At 44.2% G+C, this 17,359-nt stretch overlaps 1 protein-coding gene across 1 annotated transcript; it reads left to right on the forward strand.

Moving 5' to 3' along the window:
* Nucleotides 1–11,124: 11,124 nt before the first annotated feature.
* On the forward strand, nucleotides 11,125–13,452 carry LOC136493769 (cyclin-P1-1-like). Its single transcript, XM_066489919.1, has 2 exons — nucleotides 11,125–11,598; nucleotides 12,728–13,452. The coding sequence occupies exons 1-2, from the start codon at nucleotides 11,180–11,182 to the stop codon at nucleotides 13,116–13,118; spliced, it is 810 nt and encodes a 269-aa protein (XP_066346016.1). The 5' UTR covers nucleotides 11,125–11,179; the 3' UTR covers nucleotides 13,119–13,452.
* The last annotated feature ends 3,907 nt before the right edge of the window (nucleotides 13,453–17,359 follow it).

Raw genomic sequence — 17,359 nt, forward strand, 5'->3', positions numbered from 1 at the left:
CCTGTAGTGTGCCCAAGCCCATGCTTGATTGAGGGGTGTCTCCCTTGCTTGAATTGAGGCACTTTTGAATCATTTGCCTTCTTGTCACTTACTTGAGCCTTACCACTCAAGCAGCCCTTGCCAATGATCTCATTGAGTCTAGCAATTTCTTTTCTCATTGCCTCTATGTTTGCAAGGTTAGTGGAGTAAGCATTCAAATCAATATTATAACATTTTTCACAACCTTGACTAGTGGAGGTAGTAGAGACATCCTTTGCCTTAGAGGGATGTGAGTTGCTATTCCAAAGAATGTTATATTGTAGCTCAAGTTCTTTGTGCTTTTCATCTAAGTCATGATACTTTTTCTTGAGAGCAATATTTTCTTTCTTTGTGATAGCATGGTTCCCTTGTTCTTGCGCAAGGATTCCACCTCACTTTTCTCTAATGCAAGAGCTTACTTGCTAGCAATGTAGAGATCCTCTTGTTGGATAAGAGTTTTCTCTCTAGGTTCTAGCTCAGCTTGGACACTCTCTAAGTCCTCCATTAGTTTAGTGATGAATAGTTTGGTCTTTCCATCTAAGTTCTTAGTTAATTTATCAATTTCTTCATCACTAGATTCATCATTACTAGAGCCATCACTAATATCACTACTAGAGATATCACTAGGATGTGGAGGTGGAGGAGCTTTGGCCTTGGATTTAGATTTTACCTTCTCACCCTTTGTCATAAGACAAATGTGAGGGGAGTAGTAGTCATTATCGGATATGTTAGTAAGGAGTCTTGGTGAAGAAGATGGTTCATGGATAGCAATGGTTGCAACTTTCTCATCTTCTTCACTTGAGCTTTCAATAGATGAATCCCATTCATACCCAATGTGAGCTTCTCCCATGTTTTTCTTGCTCTTTCTCTGGTCGGCCTTGTCCTCCTTCTTCTCTTTCTTATACTTGTTCTCCTTGATCTCATGTGGGCACTTGATAATAAAATGATCGGTGCTTCCACAATTATAGCATGTCCTCTTCTTCTTATTTGGAAACTTCCTCTTTACTACCTTGTACCCTTGCTTCTTCAACCCTTTGTGAAACCTCCTCATAAAGAGAGCAACATCATCCACTTTCTCATATTGGTCATCATCATGTTCACTCTCACTAGAGGATGAGGTGGTCTCTACTCTTTCTTGAACTTGCTTGATTGCTTTGGGCTTGCTAATTGAAGCTTACTTGTTGGTCTTGGACTTGCTTGTAGAGCCTTGCTTGCTTGATTTGTTGGCCTTGAGAGGTACATCCTTGTTGATCTTGATGCCTTCTAGCTTTGCTTGCAATTCTCCTAGCTTCTTCCTCTCATTTGCTTCTTCTCTTTGCATGTCAAAGGTCAAGATCCTCCTAAGTACACATTTGGTGTGAAGTACTCAAACTTCTTCTTGTCTCTAATTAGAGTTACTACGGTCTCATTTCTTGGTGAATAAGCTTCCAACATAATCTTGACAACTTTGTGATCATCTAGCACATCACAACCATAGCCTCTAATCTTGCCCACCATGGTCATCAACCTATCAAACATCTCTTGTGGCCCTTCTCCATCCAAGATAACAAATCGGTTGAGCTTGGACATCAACAAATCAATTCTTACTTTTTCCACTTTGTCAACCCCTTTATGTGCAAGATGCAACGTATCCCAAATTTGCTTGGCAACATCCACACCAATCACTCTATTGTACTCATCACCATCCAAGGCACTAAGTAGCACACTAGTAGCTTGACCGTTGAGGTGGATGATTCTCATTTCTTCCATGGTTGGATTCTTAGGATCAACTGGTGGCTCAAATCCATTGCAAACAACCTCCCAAATGTCGGGATGAAGACATATAAGATAGGCTCTCATCAAGTGCTTCCACTTGGCAAAGTTAGTCCCATCGAAATGAGGTAACTTGCCTGTGGGCACATTGATGAAAGACTTGCGATCATGGTTAGTCATAGACATAGAAGAATAGTTAAAGGATACGGCGGCATATTTGTTGTCATCATTCTTCCTGCCCTTTCCTTTCTTGTCCTTCTTGCTATGCACTTGGTAGGACTCATCATCATCACCATCTTCGGAGCTGCTAGATAGCTCACTTGAAGATGCATTGGAGGCTTTTGCTTCTTGTTCCTTCTTCTTTCTTGCTTCTCTTCTTTTTCTTCTAGCTTCTCTCTTGAGTCTTCTTTCTTCTTTTCTTGCTTTCTTCTCTTCTAACCGCTGCTGCTCCTTCTTCTTTCTTGCTTCTCTTTTCTCTTTTCTAGCTGCCCTTCTTCTTCTTCTTCTTTCTTCTTTATTTTGAGCTTTTTTAGCATCGATTGCCTCTAGCTGTGAGAGTGTAGAGTTGCTCGCTGTAGAGGCGCTAAGCTCATTGTTGTCGGTGTCATGCAGCCTAACATCCTCTAGATCAATGTTGATGGGCTTCACAACACCGGATCCTCCCTCGGGCTCCATACCTCACGCGGTGCGCACATGAGGTAACCTAGCTTCGATACCACTTGTAGGATCTCTAGTACGCCTAGAGGGGGTGAATAGACCTATAAAAATTTAACTCAAACCAAAGTCAAATTCACCCATGGCACTGTCACTCTGTGAGCACGGCACTGTCGCACCTGTAGGAGAGATTAGTTCATAGTTCAATATCTTCCCAATGAAATTTAGATCGGGTATATTTCTTAGCTTCGTGCAGGGTAGTACATCACAGATCGACAACTAAAAGTGGTGGCAACACCACACATAAGTAGATCAGCCTCAAACTCTACAAATCACCTCAACAAGAAGAGGAACACAAGTATAGCGGCACAAGCACAAGATGACACAAGGATTTATCCCATGGTTTAGCTTGCCACCAAGGCTTGCCTAAGTCCACATTATTGAGGTATACCACTAAGGCTTAGAGGTTTGCAACCCTACCTCGTTCTCAAGTCAAGAGAGTGAACTCTTGAGATGAGGGGTGATTTTACTCGCTATAAGAGGTGGTTACAAACCTCCTGGGGTTGCCACACAAGTTGGCAAGTACCACGGGCGATGCTCTAGCCAGCTAGGAGCCAAGCTCCAAGAGTAACAAACACAACCGCTGGCTAAAACGTGAACCAAGTGCTCTTTAGAGTTTGGAAATCAATGGAGCTGCTCTCTAATCAAGTTTTGGACCCTTATCCCTCAAGGATTGATAGGGAAATCAATGGATTTACTTGGGGGCTTGAGGTCAACAATGGAGTGAGAGAGAGAGCTCCTGCTCTATTTTATACGTGCTAAAGTGAGGAAGAAGAGAGCAGGTTACCGTTGGGGAGGAAGGGGAAAGGTATATATACCCCCTAGCCCCTAACGGTCACTTAAATTGTAGATAGCCATTGGGGAGAAAAGGAAAAGGTATATATACCCCCAGCCCTCAACGGACACCGCACCCAAAAGGTCGGTCGAGACAAAGCCTGTGGCCTCGAGGTCAGGCGAGACGAAGCCCGCAGCCTCGAGGTCAGGCGAGACAGAGCCCATGGCCTAGAGGTCGGGCGAGATAGAGCCCACACCTGAGGGATCGGGCGAGACAGAGCTCACACCCAAAGGGTCGGGCGAGACAGAGCCCGCACCCAAGGGATCCGGTGAGACTGAGCTCGCACCCAAGGGGTCGGGCGAGACGGAGCTCGCACCCAAGGGGTTGGGTGAGCCAGAGCTTGCACCCAAGGGGTCAGGAGAGCCAGAGCCTGCGACCAAGGGGTCAGGCGAGCCTCTCTTCAACTGTGGCAGTGCCGCACTACGCAAGACAGCAAGGGTAATAGTGAAGCATAGACTGTCTTGGCTGTGAATCTGAGGATGCATATGGTTGTTTGAGCACTTGGTAGCACATATCAGCTTAAGCATTGTGCCCCCCTTTATAGTATGGCTTTTCCTATACTCAAATTCAATATATAAAAGAATTTAAACCCCCTTTGAGTTTGAAGCCATCTACATTTATAATTGGGGGCTCCTCTGTTTCGTGTAGCATCCTCGAATATAAATTCTCTGCTTGTCATCTCGATAAATCTCATTAGTTCTCTAATTGCGTGGTCATTATCACCAAAACCCATAATTAAGGCTTGATTGCACTTTCATGTATAGGTCGTTTCCCCTGATACTTAGTAATGCTTAGAGTTTGATAGAAGTCGAGCGATGGTTTTATCGTTCGCGGGAGATAGGTTTTACCTGGCTCTTCTCGGCTCTGCTCTTGGGTCACGAGAATACCATGATAAATGATAATATTTAAATTGAGACCTGGCGGGAATTGATGTTAAGGTAAGTGTTGGGCAGACAGGTTCGCTGGTTGTGCTTGTCCCGCCTATGTCGATTAAGGACCGATCGTTGTAGGGTCGCTTGTGATCGTGACTTGTAGTACTGGCCACATACTCCGGTAAGCCTGATACCTCGGCTATTCCATTATGTGAAAAGACAACTGCGCACTAGGCGTGGGAGATGGTGAGAGTAGTGTGTACACATCCTGTGAATCCGCCAGAAGTGGCGCAAGGAGGTGGAGTACCGTGCTCTCTGGTAGCGCAAATCGGTTCACGTTTTGGAGGATCCGAGTGAAGGTTGATATATGTAAGTCCGAGAACAAGACCTGCATATATCGTGTGGTAAGGAAACCCTAGCAGGGCCAAATCGATATGAATCGCCATTTGCTCCACGGTAATAGGAGACACGATCAACTGAACTGCATCTTAGTTAATCAATGAAACATGGTTACTTATGCATATGAGAGGATATGATTATTGAAGTGATTAAGCTAGATCAGGTGCTAACTGAATACTATGGATACACTTAATACGAAGCTAAAATATTAAAAGTAAGGATCCACTGGTAGTAAGCTTTTCTTCCAAAGTTACTTCTTGCTTCTATCTTTCCTTTAAGCCAGCATGCCCTTGGAGTCTTTTCTTTTAGTCGGGTAAGACTTGTTGAGTACCCTCAAGTACTCAGGGCTTGTTAACCCCTGTTGTAGGTTCTGACTTGTGCTCCTAATCGAGATTATGTAGGTGGGCTTGACATGATCTGTCTGCTTCTTCTACCTTAGATATTTCGCCTAGGTTGCTTCCGCAATTCTTCTCACCATTTAAACTTAAGTTAAGTTTTACTTGAACATGTTTTGTAAACTAATGTTATAAGTCTTTCGCACTCTGATGTAAGATATTTTTACTAATTATTGTAATGTTGTGGTAACTCCATATTGATCCTATATGAGTTGTAAAATGTGGATGATTCGGGGTTCTCTCGAGGACACCCGATAGACTACCGGGATTGTGTGGCTTATGTATGCACTAGTCAGAGGTCGGTAAGACAATGACGGGCACATGTGGGCCATGTAATTTAGGCGGTTCTGCCACACAACTTGCCATGCAAACTGCAAAAAAGCATTTCCTCATAAGCAATGTCTTCCTTAACCGTTGAAATATGTACAAGAAATTCCAAATAAAAAATATAATTCAAGCTCTGATTGGATGTTAAGACATATATCATGTGCTTTAACTTTGTAGTAGCACTGTCTTCTTCAGGGGACATCACGATGATATCGCATACAAACTTATTGGACCATCAACAGCAGCCGGCGTGTGACTTCTCATGCTCCTAAATCGACATCTATGACTTGGCCGACAACATCCGGATGGACGTGCTTGCTTCCTCAACATCGTCCCCGTTGTAGGTCTGCGCATACATCGGAAGTACATGATCGAGCACGAAGGCAGTTTGAACAGTTTTGAGATGCCAAGCTTCATGGGTTTTCTAAAATCATGATATGTATTATGGTTCCTAACTCAAAAAGACATAGAGCATGATTTTAGGAAAATATAAAACGGCTTTCATATTTTTCCTAGTTAAAACAAATGCTCTATGGATTTTCTAATATTAAATTAGTTTTTAGTATTTTAAAATGCATATTTTTTCTAAAATTATTTGGATAATTTTTGAAAAAAAAACTATTACTATAACCTTTTATAAAGTTTAAATGACCTTTCTAAACTACCATGAAAGTTCGACTTACATCTTTCATGGCTGAGGTAACACCACATAGACGGCACTACGTTAACCAAAACTGCTAAAAGAGGTAAATCCGACGGTTTTAAGAGTTTGGGGATTCTAAAAGTCCGATCTTCTAATCGAAGGATGCAAATGGGACTCACATGATAGCTGAGGGATATATAAGATGGACTTTTACAGTTTTATTACCTTCAGGATAGTCTAAGCATTTCCTGGCTGATCTGAATATCTGATAAAGATCTTGATTTTATTTTGAAACAAAAACCAGTGGTCGACTCCTCAACAACTCTAAATGGGCCCAAGCCGGACTTGGCTGCCCATCATTTTCTAGTATATTTATTGCCCAAAAATCATTTTGTAGTATAAATCAAAATGATTTTATTTTTTTAGGTTAGGCACTTAGGCTTGCCCTAACCTAATTTTTCTTCGACATGCAAAATTAGCACCATAACTGACCTTACTTATTAAATTATAATACCCGGCCAAGACGTTAGATCAGACCTATTTTGCTCATTTATAATTACTAGCAAAACATATCCGTGCGTTGCACCGGGACGTACAACTTGCGAGTGGTTACATGGACGACTTGCGATTTGGAGATTTATGTATTGGTCGCATTATGTGTTCTAATATGTCTTGGAATCGAATTTCGTACTACCTAGATATGTACTATTGTAATTCATATACCAATTTGTTTTAAAATTAGACTCCACACCGTGGTTGGACACGTCATATTAACTCATACAACACGGGAGAGAGGTATGTTCAATATGTAGCTAGGTATAGATATGGATAGGGCGGGTGGTCTTTCCTGGTTGAATCAGTAGATTCAAATGATACAAGTATTTCTAAACCGGTTGGGTCAACAAGCCAAAAGTCCGAACCTAAAACATGTCGTCCTATTCTAAACCAAGAAGAGATATATTTTGTATTCAACCAATCACGTGAAAAGGCTCCTAGGCCCTGTTCACTTCTCTTATAATCCATACTTTTCAGCTTGTTTTTTTTAGCTGGAACAATATTTTTCTCTTACAACAAATAAGCCAGAATAGTGTTTCGACTTGTTTTTTCAACGAAACGAACAGGGCCTATGTGTGCATACATACATACCAAATAAACAAGTCCGGCTGCAGTTAACTTATTTAGGATTCTCCCTTAATCATGGCATGCATGCAAATATAGCATATACTGTGGATACTTTAATTCCTCTTCGGTGTCTACCTGTATCTTGGCTGCTGGCTCGACGAACTGCACCTAGACTCTTGTTGTTGTAAAACAAATGACCCTATAATAGAAAGAAAGGAGAAGGAAGAATTCTAATCTAGTTCGTTTGTACAGAACCCAATAATTTTAGAATCAGACTCCATATCTATCTAGACGTGAACTATTCTAGCTAACTTGTATATGAGAATGGTTTTTTATTTATATATAAGTCTGGACGAAAGAAGCACTTTATTGTTTGGTAGTTAGCGAGAGACGGACCAAGAAAATGTATGGACGAAAAAAGGGCAGAAATTTTGCTTCTTTATTATTATTAGGTATAGATATAGATATAGATATAGATATAGATATAGATATAGATATAGATATAGATATATACTAGCAGGTGTTTTGTGTTGCAACGAAACATATAAGTTGGGTCTTCTGTTGCTACACGTCTTGGAATAGGATGCTTCATCTTTCAACTTCTAAGTTACATGTCAATCCAATTTTCAACCCCGAGCTATGAAACTAGGCAACAGACACCACGAGCATGTGGTTGGTTTTAAAGGTGTTTTTTCTTCTTTTTTTTTCAAATAATAAGATTCTAGTTTGATCTATAAAAATATCACAATTAACGGCGCACAAGACAGGACGACTTGCAGGCGACGACGCCTACTCGTACTCAGGCCTCCTTTTGCATCTTGTCCAAGGTTGGTTAGCACATAAATAAAGTGGCGTCCCAAGTTGCCACGCTCTGTCCCATCCGTCCCCAGAGAAAAACTTTGCTAATTTGTCCCTTGCACTCTGCAACTAACCTAAAGGGCCCGTCCTTGGGCTCAAATGCACTATCGGACTATAATCGAATTTTGGGCCTGTTCAACTGTTAAACACATAGGGAGGAGAGTGCTACGGACAAATAAATTGGTGGTTGTCTTATGTGCAGTCCTATATAGTGCCATGTAATCTTAAGCTAATTTTATAAATAACTTATACAATGAGTCGTCCTTTTAGTTGCCTTATAGTAAGTTGTCGTTTCTTAATTGTACATAGACCAAAGAAACATTACGGGTTGTAACAACTTATTATATAGTGACATAGGAGTTGTCTCGTAGGAACAGTGTAACATGGGTGTTCTTTCGGTCTATACCCTCTCATATATATATAATATATATAGACACACACACCACACACGGTATGGAATCGCTGGCCTCCGAAGGCCTCACGCCTATTCCCACCAGTGGCGCGTCACCGCGTGTCTCGCGGTCATCGCTCGCGCGGCGTCCTCCGTGTCCCTGCATCGTTTCAGCTATACCACCATTGCGTGCCACGCGTTCGTCGCTGTTGTGTATCCTCTACGCGTTGCACTTTCCTCTGTCTAAAAAAATAGAAAAACGTTAACCTCTTCTTCGCTCCTCTCTCGCTCGCGTGTGAGGACAATCACCCCGTTCGTTTCGGCCACTTTCGTTTATAAGTCGTATTTTTTCAGTCAATTAACAGTATTTTCTTTGACACTAAATCAGTGAACCATACTTTCAGCCGTATCTTTTGCCTAGCCCCAAGCGAAGCTCTGCACCTCGCCATGCCGCTGTCGCCGCTGTTGCTTCTGTGAAGATGCTGCATTGCCCCTCCAACCCTTCCCCTTCATCGTATCGCGTCGGCGTCCTCCCAGATCCGAGCATCAGCATGTGATGATTTGATGGAAGAGGAGTGTGTGAGCCAGGTGGGGGAGTGACGATGACATGGGGCGTACCGGTCGGTCTCCAGCTCCGGTATCCTCCCTAGCTCCCCTACGGAGAGCACAACAACGGCGCCACGGAAGGCATCGTCACTGGTGGTCGGTGCGCCGTAGTGATGACCTGCTCTCCAGTTCCAATGCCAAAGCGGGCAAGTGCTGGCGGTGCAGCGCGAGCCTACCTGTGACCCCTTAGGTACTGGCTTGCCTTGTGGATGCCGTAGGCTGGGGAGACGCGGGCACGCGATCGACAGTGTCGTCGTCAAGTCTTGAGGTCGAGATTGAACTCCAGCATCAGGTCCTCATCTTATGCAGCCTACTACATCTTGCTAGGCTTGTCTTGCCTTAATCAATGACATTTTCTCTCCGCCATTATGCATGGAACGAATTGCAACTTCAATTTCTCCTCCTTTCAGGTTTACACGTTGCAGAGTGGTCAGAACAAATCTCAGAGATGGGAATGCTTCCAAATGTAAATTAAGTTCTGGCATGGACCTATAAAATTTACATTCTGGATGCATGACTTTTTTTTATCATGAACTTGTGATTCAGTTTAGCCTCAAATTTTCAAGTTCCATCACCTAGATTGACTCTTTGAAGCCTGGATTGAACACTCAAACTGACAAATATGTGTCATGTTCAAGCAATATTACATGCCAGTGTTGCGGTCAAAAATATATATATATATTACATGCCAGTGGCATATATTGTAGTGAAAGAAAACTCCATTTGCGGAGTGTCAGAATGGTGTCATGTGAGTAGTTGTGGCAAAATCTCTTCATGGTTGTATGCCAAGGGAGCCTGATTTCAATGCCTTTGGTGATCTGCTCAAGGTTTAAATATGGTGTCACTGTTTTTCGTTTTGCAGATCCCAGTGGCCCAACGAATTACTAATATTGATGCTGAGTTTTACTTCATATGGTTAGGCCCTTTCACTTCTCCGGTTCATGCTATGGGTTTTAGTATTTTTGTGTGTTACTAGGTTGTGATACAGTCCCAACTGCATGCATATACCTAATAAATTGACGGATGAACCAAGCAAAAAAAACATCAAAGCAAAAAAAAAAAAAAAAGGCGTGCATGGGGATTGCATTGACTTCAGCATGTCCCCATTTTCGTTTCAGTACTGGCCGGTGATCTCATATTTTTATTATTGATCTAGCGTTACCTACAGGGAAATGCTATGAGCCATTATTTTTTGATGGTGCAGTAAACGTTTACTTGCTATTAATATTATTAGGATTTATCTGCATCCAACTACCTAACAGTAAAGGATATAAATTCTTATAACCTTACAGGGTATATCTTCAGATGGATCATCTTTTGCAGACTATAGCAAATACCCATGAGGCTACGGCGGGAGCGTCGTCACCAGGTACTCAGATGAAGAGTACTTAGAACTGATGAGAAACGCTACTTCTCAACTTTGTCCTACAAGCATGTGTACTGCATTTGTTTTCCCCTCTCATTTTAGCTTTCGTCTGTGCAACATCGAGGCTTGCAGCTGTCCATAGCTAACAGACCTAGCTAGAGATTGCTGAATTCTATATATGATGTTACCACTAAAGCAATAATGATACTTCTGTTACCAAGTAAAAACAGTACAGAGTGTTCGGCTGCTGGTGCAGCTTCTGCTGCGGCTGTTTTACTATAACTGCAATTCACTGTACCAACAACTAAAGAAGCTGCAGCAGCAGCCAGAATAACTGCAATTCACTATTTCTTTGAATCGCACACAACAAAACAAAAGAGAAGTTATTGATCAGTGTTTCTTCTTCATTTTAAAGATGAAGCACGCACATGTGTCCAATTATGTTTTCTCTCTATGCTTCCAACCTATATGGTTGCTCTTGCATTCAGCTAAGATGTTCGTCATGACAACAAGGAACAATATGTTCCTGTTCACGATGAAAACCAGCTCTTGCAAGTGTGATAAGAAACTACATGCACCATACGCAATGGCAGGCTTCCATCCGGCCGTATATGCTATAAATAAATGCTAATCTAAAACTGTCATGGGACTACCACATGCAGAAGGCACCGGCGCGGCGAAGCGCGCCACCCGTGCAGTATATTGGTATGATGCGGCGACAAAAATTGGCACCAAGCTGGAACAAGACTTTTCGTCCTTCTTATCTGTCTGCATCCAAACCAAACCAAGTGAAGAAAAGGCCCACCACGACCGTAACACCCTATCCGCTTCGGTGGTGCGCGCGGCCCAACGGGGGAAAGCTCCACCAGTAGCCATTCAGAATGACGGCCGTGGCGCTGGTGCTGCCCACGGACGCCGCGTCGGACGGCGGCGTCGACCACTCCCCGACGGCGCCCGCGGCCGCGCCGCCGCCGCCTCAGGAGCTGGTCATGGTGGCGCGCGCCGTGCAGCGGCTCGTGGCGCGGAACGACGCGGTGGCGGACGGGCGCGGGGCAGGGGGAGGGAGAGGGATGCGGGCGTTCGAGGCGGCGAAGGGCGCGCCGGCGCCGCGCATCGGCGTGCCCGAGTACCTGGAGCGCGTGCACCGCTACGCCGCGCTGGACCCCGAGTGCTACGTCGTCGCGTACGCCTACGTGGACATGGCCGCGCACCGCAGGCCCGCCGCCGCCGTCGCGTCCAGGAACGTGCACCGCCTCCTCCTCGCCTCCCTCCTCGTCGCCTCCAAGGTCCTCGACGATTTGTGAGTGCCCTTTATTTTCTTCCTCTTGTTCTTCCAAGTGCCTTTATTCGTAGTCGTAGGTCTCATGCTATCTGGGGAGCTTCAGATTCATAGGTTTACCAAAACGGGGTACAAATGAATTCGGAATTCCAAACCACTTTATCTTCAGCATTAAGAGCTGTCAATGCATAACAACATAGCATCTGTACTAGGATTACCGTCTTAATCTGAAGGGCAGAGCGCGCCACCACGACCATGATAAAACCCGAGAATTACACACCGCAAAAAAAAAAAAAAAAAAAAAAAAAAAGAAGAAAACAAAAGGGCGTCAAAATGTTGACTTATCGCCGAGAAAGCAAAGGTGCCTGAATTTCTCTATTGTCGATTAGTTCTTGTCATAAAAATATTACTGCATGGTTATTTTGTGACCTTTTATCCAGCAAGAAAAAATAAATCCAAATCAGTTATCTTGGCCAGAATTGTCAAACAATAGCTACCACAATTAATCGAGAATAATTACAGACCGCAGGAAAAAAAAGTATGGAGATGAGTTAAATTAAAATACTTGTGAGTAATCTTGAGCCAGGAAAAGAAAGGTACCTGTACCTGTTTCTCCGTACTCTCGATTGGTTCCTGTTTGGTTGGCGGGTTCGTGAAGAAGTACTGCTGGCTAGTTTATGTGAGAGAAAAATACTATTCCGGCTGAAAATTTACGATCGTTTACGACAAGCCATATTCAAACGAACAGGCTACGTCATTAATTGATTATTGGCTTCTGGCTGTTGTACTCTGACAAGGACATGAGACGAACCTAGTAATCATGCGGCCTGTTCGCTGGTTGGTTTCTGAGCTGGTTTGGGCTGGCTAATGCTGGTTTTATGTGAGAGAAAAACACTATTGGTTGGCTGGTTTGGGCTGGTTGAAACCAACAAGCGAACAGGGTGATGATAAGCTGCCCCCTGCCTGCTGCATCATGATAAGCTGCATATACAAAGCTTTCTTTTTTTGTTTTGGAAGTTCAGAAAATGCTAGTAGTATTGATTACCGATGTACAGTACTACTACTAGTTACTGTCAATAATGCATTTGCAAATTAATCATCCACGATAAATTAGACTGAACTTTCACACTGGTCTGCATCGCTCGCGCAGCCACCACAGCAACGCCTTCTTCGCGCGCGTGGGCGGCGTGAGCAACGCGGAGATGAACAAGCTGGAGCTGGAGCTACTGGACGTGCTCCACTTCGCCGTCGCGGTCGACCACCGCGTCTACCACAGGTACCGCGAGCACCTGGAGAAGGAGATGCTGCGCAGAGACTGCCACGGCTTGATGCCCGTGCCCGGCAGCGCGGCGCCCAAGCCGAGAACGGCCGCGCCGTCCGTCGTCAACAAACCGCCCCTGCCGCCGCTGACGGAGGATCGTCGTCGTCCGGCCGAAGCTGGTGACGGCGACCGCGAGGAGCACGACCGGAAGCTGCCCAACGGCACGCCGGCTGCCAACACGATGACGTGGCTTCGAGAGCTGTGGGCCTTCGATTACTAGCAGTAGCTGTCCAAGCTGCAGGCTAAGAGTGTGTGCGTCTACGGTCTACCAGCAGCGTTGCGTGCAACTGTGCGTGCTAATCCAACGTGTATATATCTGCAGAGCTGTGTTGTGCCATATACATGCATATACGGATGCTGAGACGATAGTGTAAATCAAGTCATTGAGTCACTGTCACGCATGATGCATCGACTGAAATAAACCGGTGCCAATGGTGGATGGTGCCACACATCGAAACTAATAACTATCCTGTCCCCTGCAGATGCTAATGGACCAATGGTAGTCCATGAGGTAAGCATCTATCTCCATTGGCACCAAAACGATGTTTTTTCCATGTTGAGATTGTGAAAAGCAGCCTCTGTGGACGTGGCAACCTGGATTCTAGTTGTTTTGTGTCCTCTCTTTCTCTCACTTACGTGTGGGTCATGCAGTGTGATGATGGAGTGTATATCCGGATGGACATTATTAGGATCGCAATCTGATAGAAACCGGTAGAGCAAATTGTTTAGTTGTTACTCCCTCCGTTCCTTAATATAAGCCATATAGTTTTTAGCATCAATATTAACGCACGACTTGGGAAAGGATGTGAGACCGAGGAAAAAAGGGGAAATCAGGTCATCTTCTCTCTCTCAGTCAGATTGCTTCCTAAATCTAAGAGATTGGTTGAGACATACGCTATGTACGGTGGGAAGGTTTTCAAATTAATCGGCGTGGGAGCTGATACGTACCTATATTTTGGAATTTTCTTTAGAAATCTATATGGCTTATATTAAGGAACGGAGGGAGTATAATCCAGCGATATAGACTGTAGAATCTAGGTTACAAGATAAAAGTAGTCCTTTTTGTATTTGAAGGTTGACTTGGGCCCTTTGGAATTTTCATAAAAAAAGTGCGATTTTGAGAAGAAGCTGCCTCCCTAAATCTGCTTCTGAAGTGTTGTTCTTTGGTACATCTCTTTTCTGCAGAAGTGGATGGTGCTGATGAAGAAGGAGGGTCATTCCGTCATCATTCAATAGCATGCTGTGTTGGGTGAAGCAGTTCAAACCTAGCAATATCTTGCCTTCCGACATTGCCGAGATCTGACCTGCTTGTTGTATGATAGCCTGTTACCTTTCAAACTCTAGCTTTGCACTCTGGTTTCCCAAGTTTCCAGACTTGTATAGCTTTCAATGGCATTCAATATATAAGCAAAGGTAATCTCTTAAAAAAAGAAGATAAAAGTAGTTGTTTGCTTCGTAGAAGGATTATGGAAGCTATAAAAGTAGTTCACAATTCCTAGCTACCTGAAACAGATCGATCTCTCACCAGTCACCAACGCTCTCAGCAGGTCCCTCGCGAACACTTGGTAGGGGGGAGAGTAAAGACGATGGGTTAGGTAAGTTGGTTGGTCGTTGTGGCGCCAAGAGCTCCGTCGAGAAAAGTCATGCCCCCTGAGGCCTGAGCCCACCCTGCACCGCACGAGTCCAAGGCACAGACAGACGCTTGCGTTGCGCCTGCGCGCATGCTTGAACGCCGCGACAGACGCGAGGAGAGCTCTCTCGTCGGGTCTCGGAAAGCTGGCGCACAAGAGGCCGAAACGCCACCGAAAGAGGGCCAGTGTGACTGTGCAGAAAAGGGGTGGAGCGAGGCGTGATGAGCACAAACGACGCCGCTGATCCAGCAGGCTCAGAAAATTGCGAAACAGCCGCCGTTTGCCTTTCCAGTCCATTTTAGCGTGGACGGCACCCCGGCCGGCAAATTGCACCAACGCCCCCCGGGGACTGACCTTATTCCATCTCAGCCGCTGCCTGGAGTGTCCATTGTCAGAGTCAGCTGTGGCCTGCGGACCATGGTTTTCAAGAAAATAAAAAAGTGGCTTCTACCTTCCATTCTAAAATGCACAAAGCTTCCTAAGTCAGATTTCTCTTGATCAAATTCATAGAAATACACATGGGCCACCGAGTGCCGTCAAGGGAGGTCAAGAGCTGCTGTGGGGATGCTGTGTCGTGTCGCGGGAGAGCGAGGGATGTTGTGAGACAACGAGTCATGACGCGTGATGACAAGTACCGTTGCGGGCTGCTACTAGCCGCCGCAGTATGATGAATGTCGTGGTGGGCTGCCACTACCATGTGTCGCCACGGAAAAATGAATGTCGATGATGAATGAAGCCCAAGCCCTCGAATTGAAAAACCTCATCGCCGGTGAAGGTGACGGTGGGAGCCTCGTGCCCTGGCGAGTTGATTGATGAAGTCTAAGCTGTCAAAGTGATGCCATCGCCTGGTGTGAGATTGCCAATGCCCTTTGCCCGTTTGTAAGATGCAGGATGACGAGCGCTACGTGGGAGGTCGGATGCCACAGCGGGTCATAGCATGTCGCTAAGCGCCACCGCGGGAGGCCAAATGACTCTGTGGGACAATGAGGACACTGTGACACATAGAGTGACGCCACAGACGATGTTGGTGAAGAAACTCATTTGATCCATACATATGAGTCTGCGTGTGATGGTCCTCTATCCCGCACACCAATTGTCGTTGTTCGTTACCTCCGACTAGTAATATATGTATTGCGCGTAGTAGATTAGAGGGGTAGCACACATGACACATATTTTTTTGACATAGGAAAACCCTGCTTTTATAGAAAGTAAATGCATGACACATATTTCTATTGGTTCAGTAATGGGGGCGCCCTATGTCCGGTGTGTCATAAGTTTTTGTATTGATTGTGCACAATGTGTTGGGTGCGGTTACGAGTAGGAGATCACAATTATGCATATACAGATTGAAGATCTATTTGGATATTGATGAAGGACTCTTTATCCCTCCTCATAGTCTTCGCTTACAATAAATGGAATTAGTTTTCACACACACACACGCAAATAGCACCCACTCGAACCCTAGCCTAGGCCCCTCACTCCCACCTATCCCGCCGCTGCTCCACTAACCGGGGCAGCTATCTCTCCCCAAATCCTCCACCTATTTCCTCTCTTTGTCACCATCGACCCTTCTTCTCTGTTCTTGGTGCACTGCCGGCCAACATCGTCAGTCATCCTTGCTCCGTCCCAAGATCAAGAGGTGACACCCCTACCACGGTCCCCTTGTTTTTCCATTCCTTCCCTTTGAGAACCAAGGACTATACTGAATCCAAGTCCTCAATAATTGAGATCCATATACAACAATAAAGCGTGATGAGAGGAACATAACCTTGGTCGAAGTGAAAATCTCCTCAATCTGATGGTGAGTAAGTATGCCCAAGAGTTTATGGTTTTACTTATTTCTTTTATTATTTGGGTACATTACATTACCATCATAGATTATTCCACGATTCTACCACTTAAGTGAGTTACTAAATATTTATCAAAGTATTATATATAGATGATGTTAATGATCCAACAAATCTATACGATAGATTGATGGTATCTGTTATCCGGACATGCGAATATGAGGGAAGGGGCCGAGTCTCCCTCCCACTTGTTGGGTCTCAGAAGTCCTCGAGCCCCTCGATTTTTTAGCATAGATCCATGGTCAAGAGGAAAGTATTGATAGAAGAAGAATATTATTCCTTTTAGGCTACTTCTAGCTAGTATCCGCTTGTGTGCCCACCTTTGGTTGTTGCCTTACCACTTAAAGCCTTGTTCGCTTCTCTTATAATCCGTCTTTTTCAGCTTGTTTTTCAGTCAGAATAACGTTTTTCTCTCACAACAAATCAGTCGGAACAGTGTTTTGGCTTGTTTTTTCAGCGAAGCGAACGGGGGCCTAAGTGTTTATGTTGCTACTAGCTACCATGGAGTTTTTAACCTTTTTTTTTGTGCCTATATCTTGGTTTTAACTTTTAACCATACGACACATACTATGATAGTTGTGACTTGGATAAAAAGGCAAGTCTTAAGTAACACAACGATAAGATGCTCTTGAACGTCTACAGTCTAGCTTTCAAAATTTCCTCTTGCATTCGTCTTTTTTACTTCCCACAGTACTCTTAGGCCCCTTTTGAATCTTTAGAATTGAATTTATTTTAATAATAATAATTTAGACACGAATTAATTAAGCTAATATGGTTACATATGGAATACATTTGTATATTATTGTGGGCCACACGAAAGAGGTACTTATGTGTTGCATTTATATTGTAGGGTGAAAGCTCTAGTTTGGTTTTGGTTAATTGATAAAACCCTAAGTGCTAACCTAGTTTATCAAGATAATTATGAGATAGGTGGCACTACTCCAAGTGATGAAGCAATGGCGAAGACCATGACAATGGTGATG

This window comes from Miscanthus floridulus, chromosome 11, assembly GCF_019320115.1.
Source record: "Miscanthus floridulus cultivar M001 chromosome 11, ASM1932011v1, whole genome shotgun sequence".
In the NCBI taxonomy this organism is placed as follows: Eukaryota; Viridiplantae; Streptophyta; class Magnoliopsida; order Poales; family Poaceae; genus Miscanthus; species Miscanthus floridulus.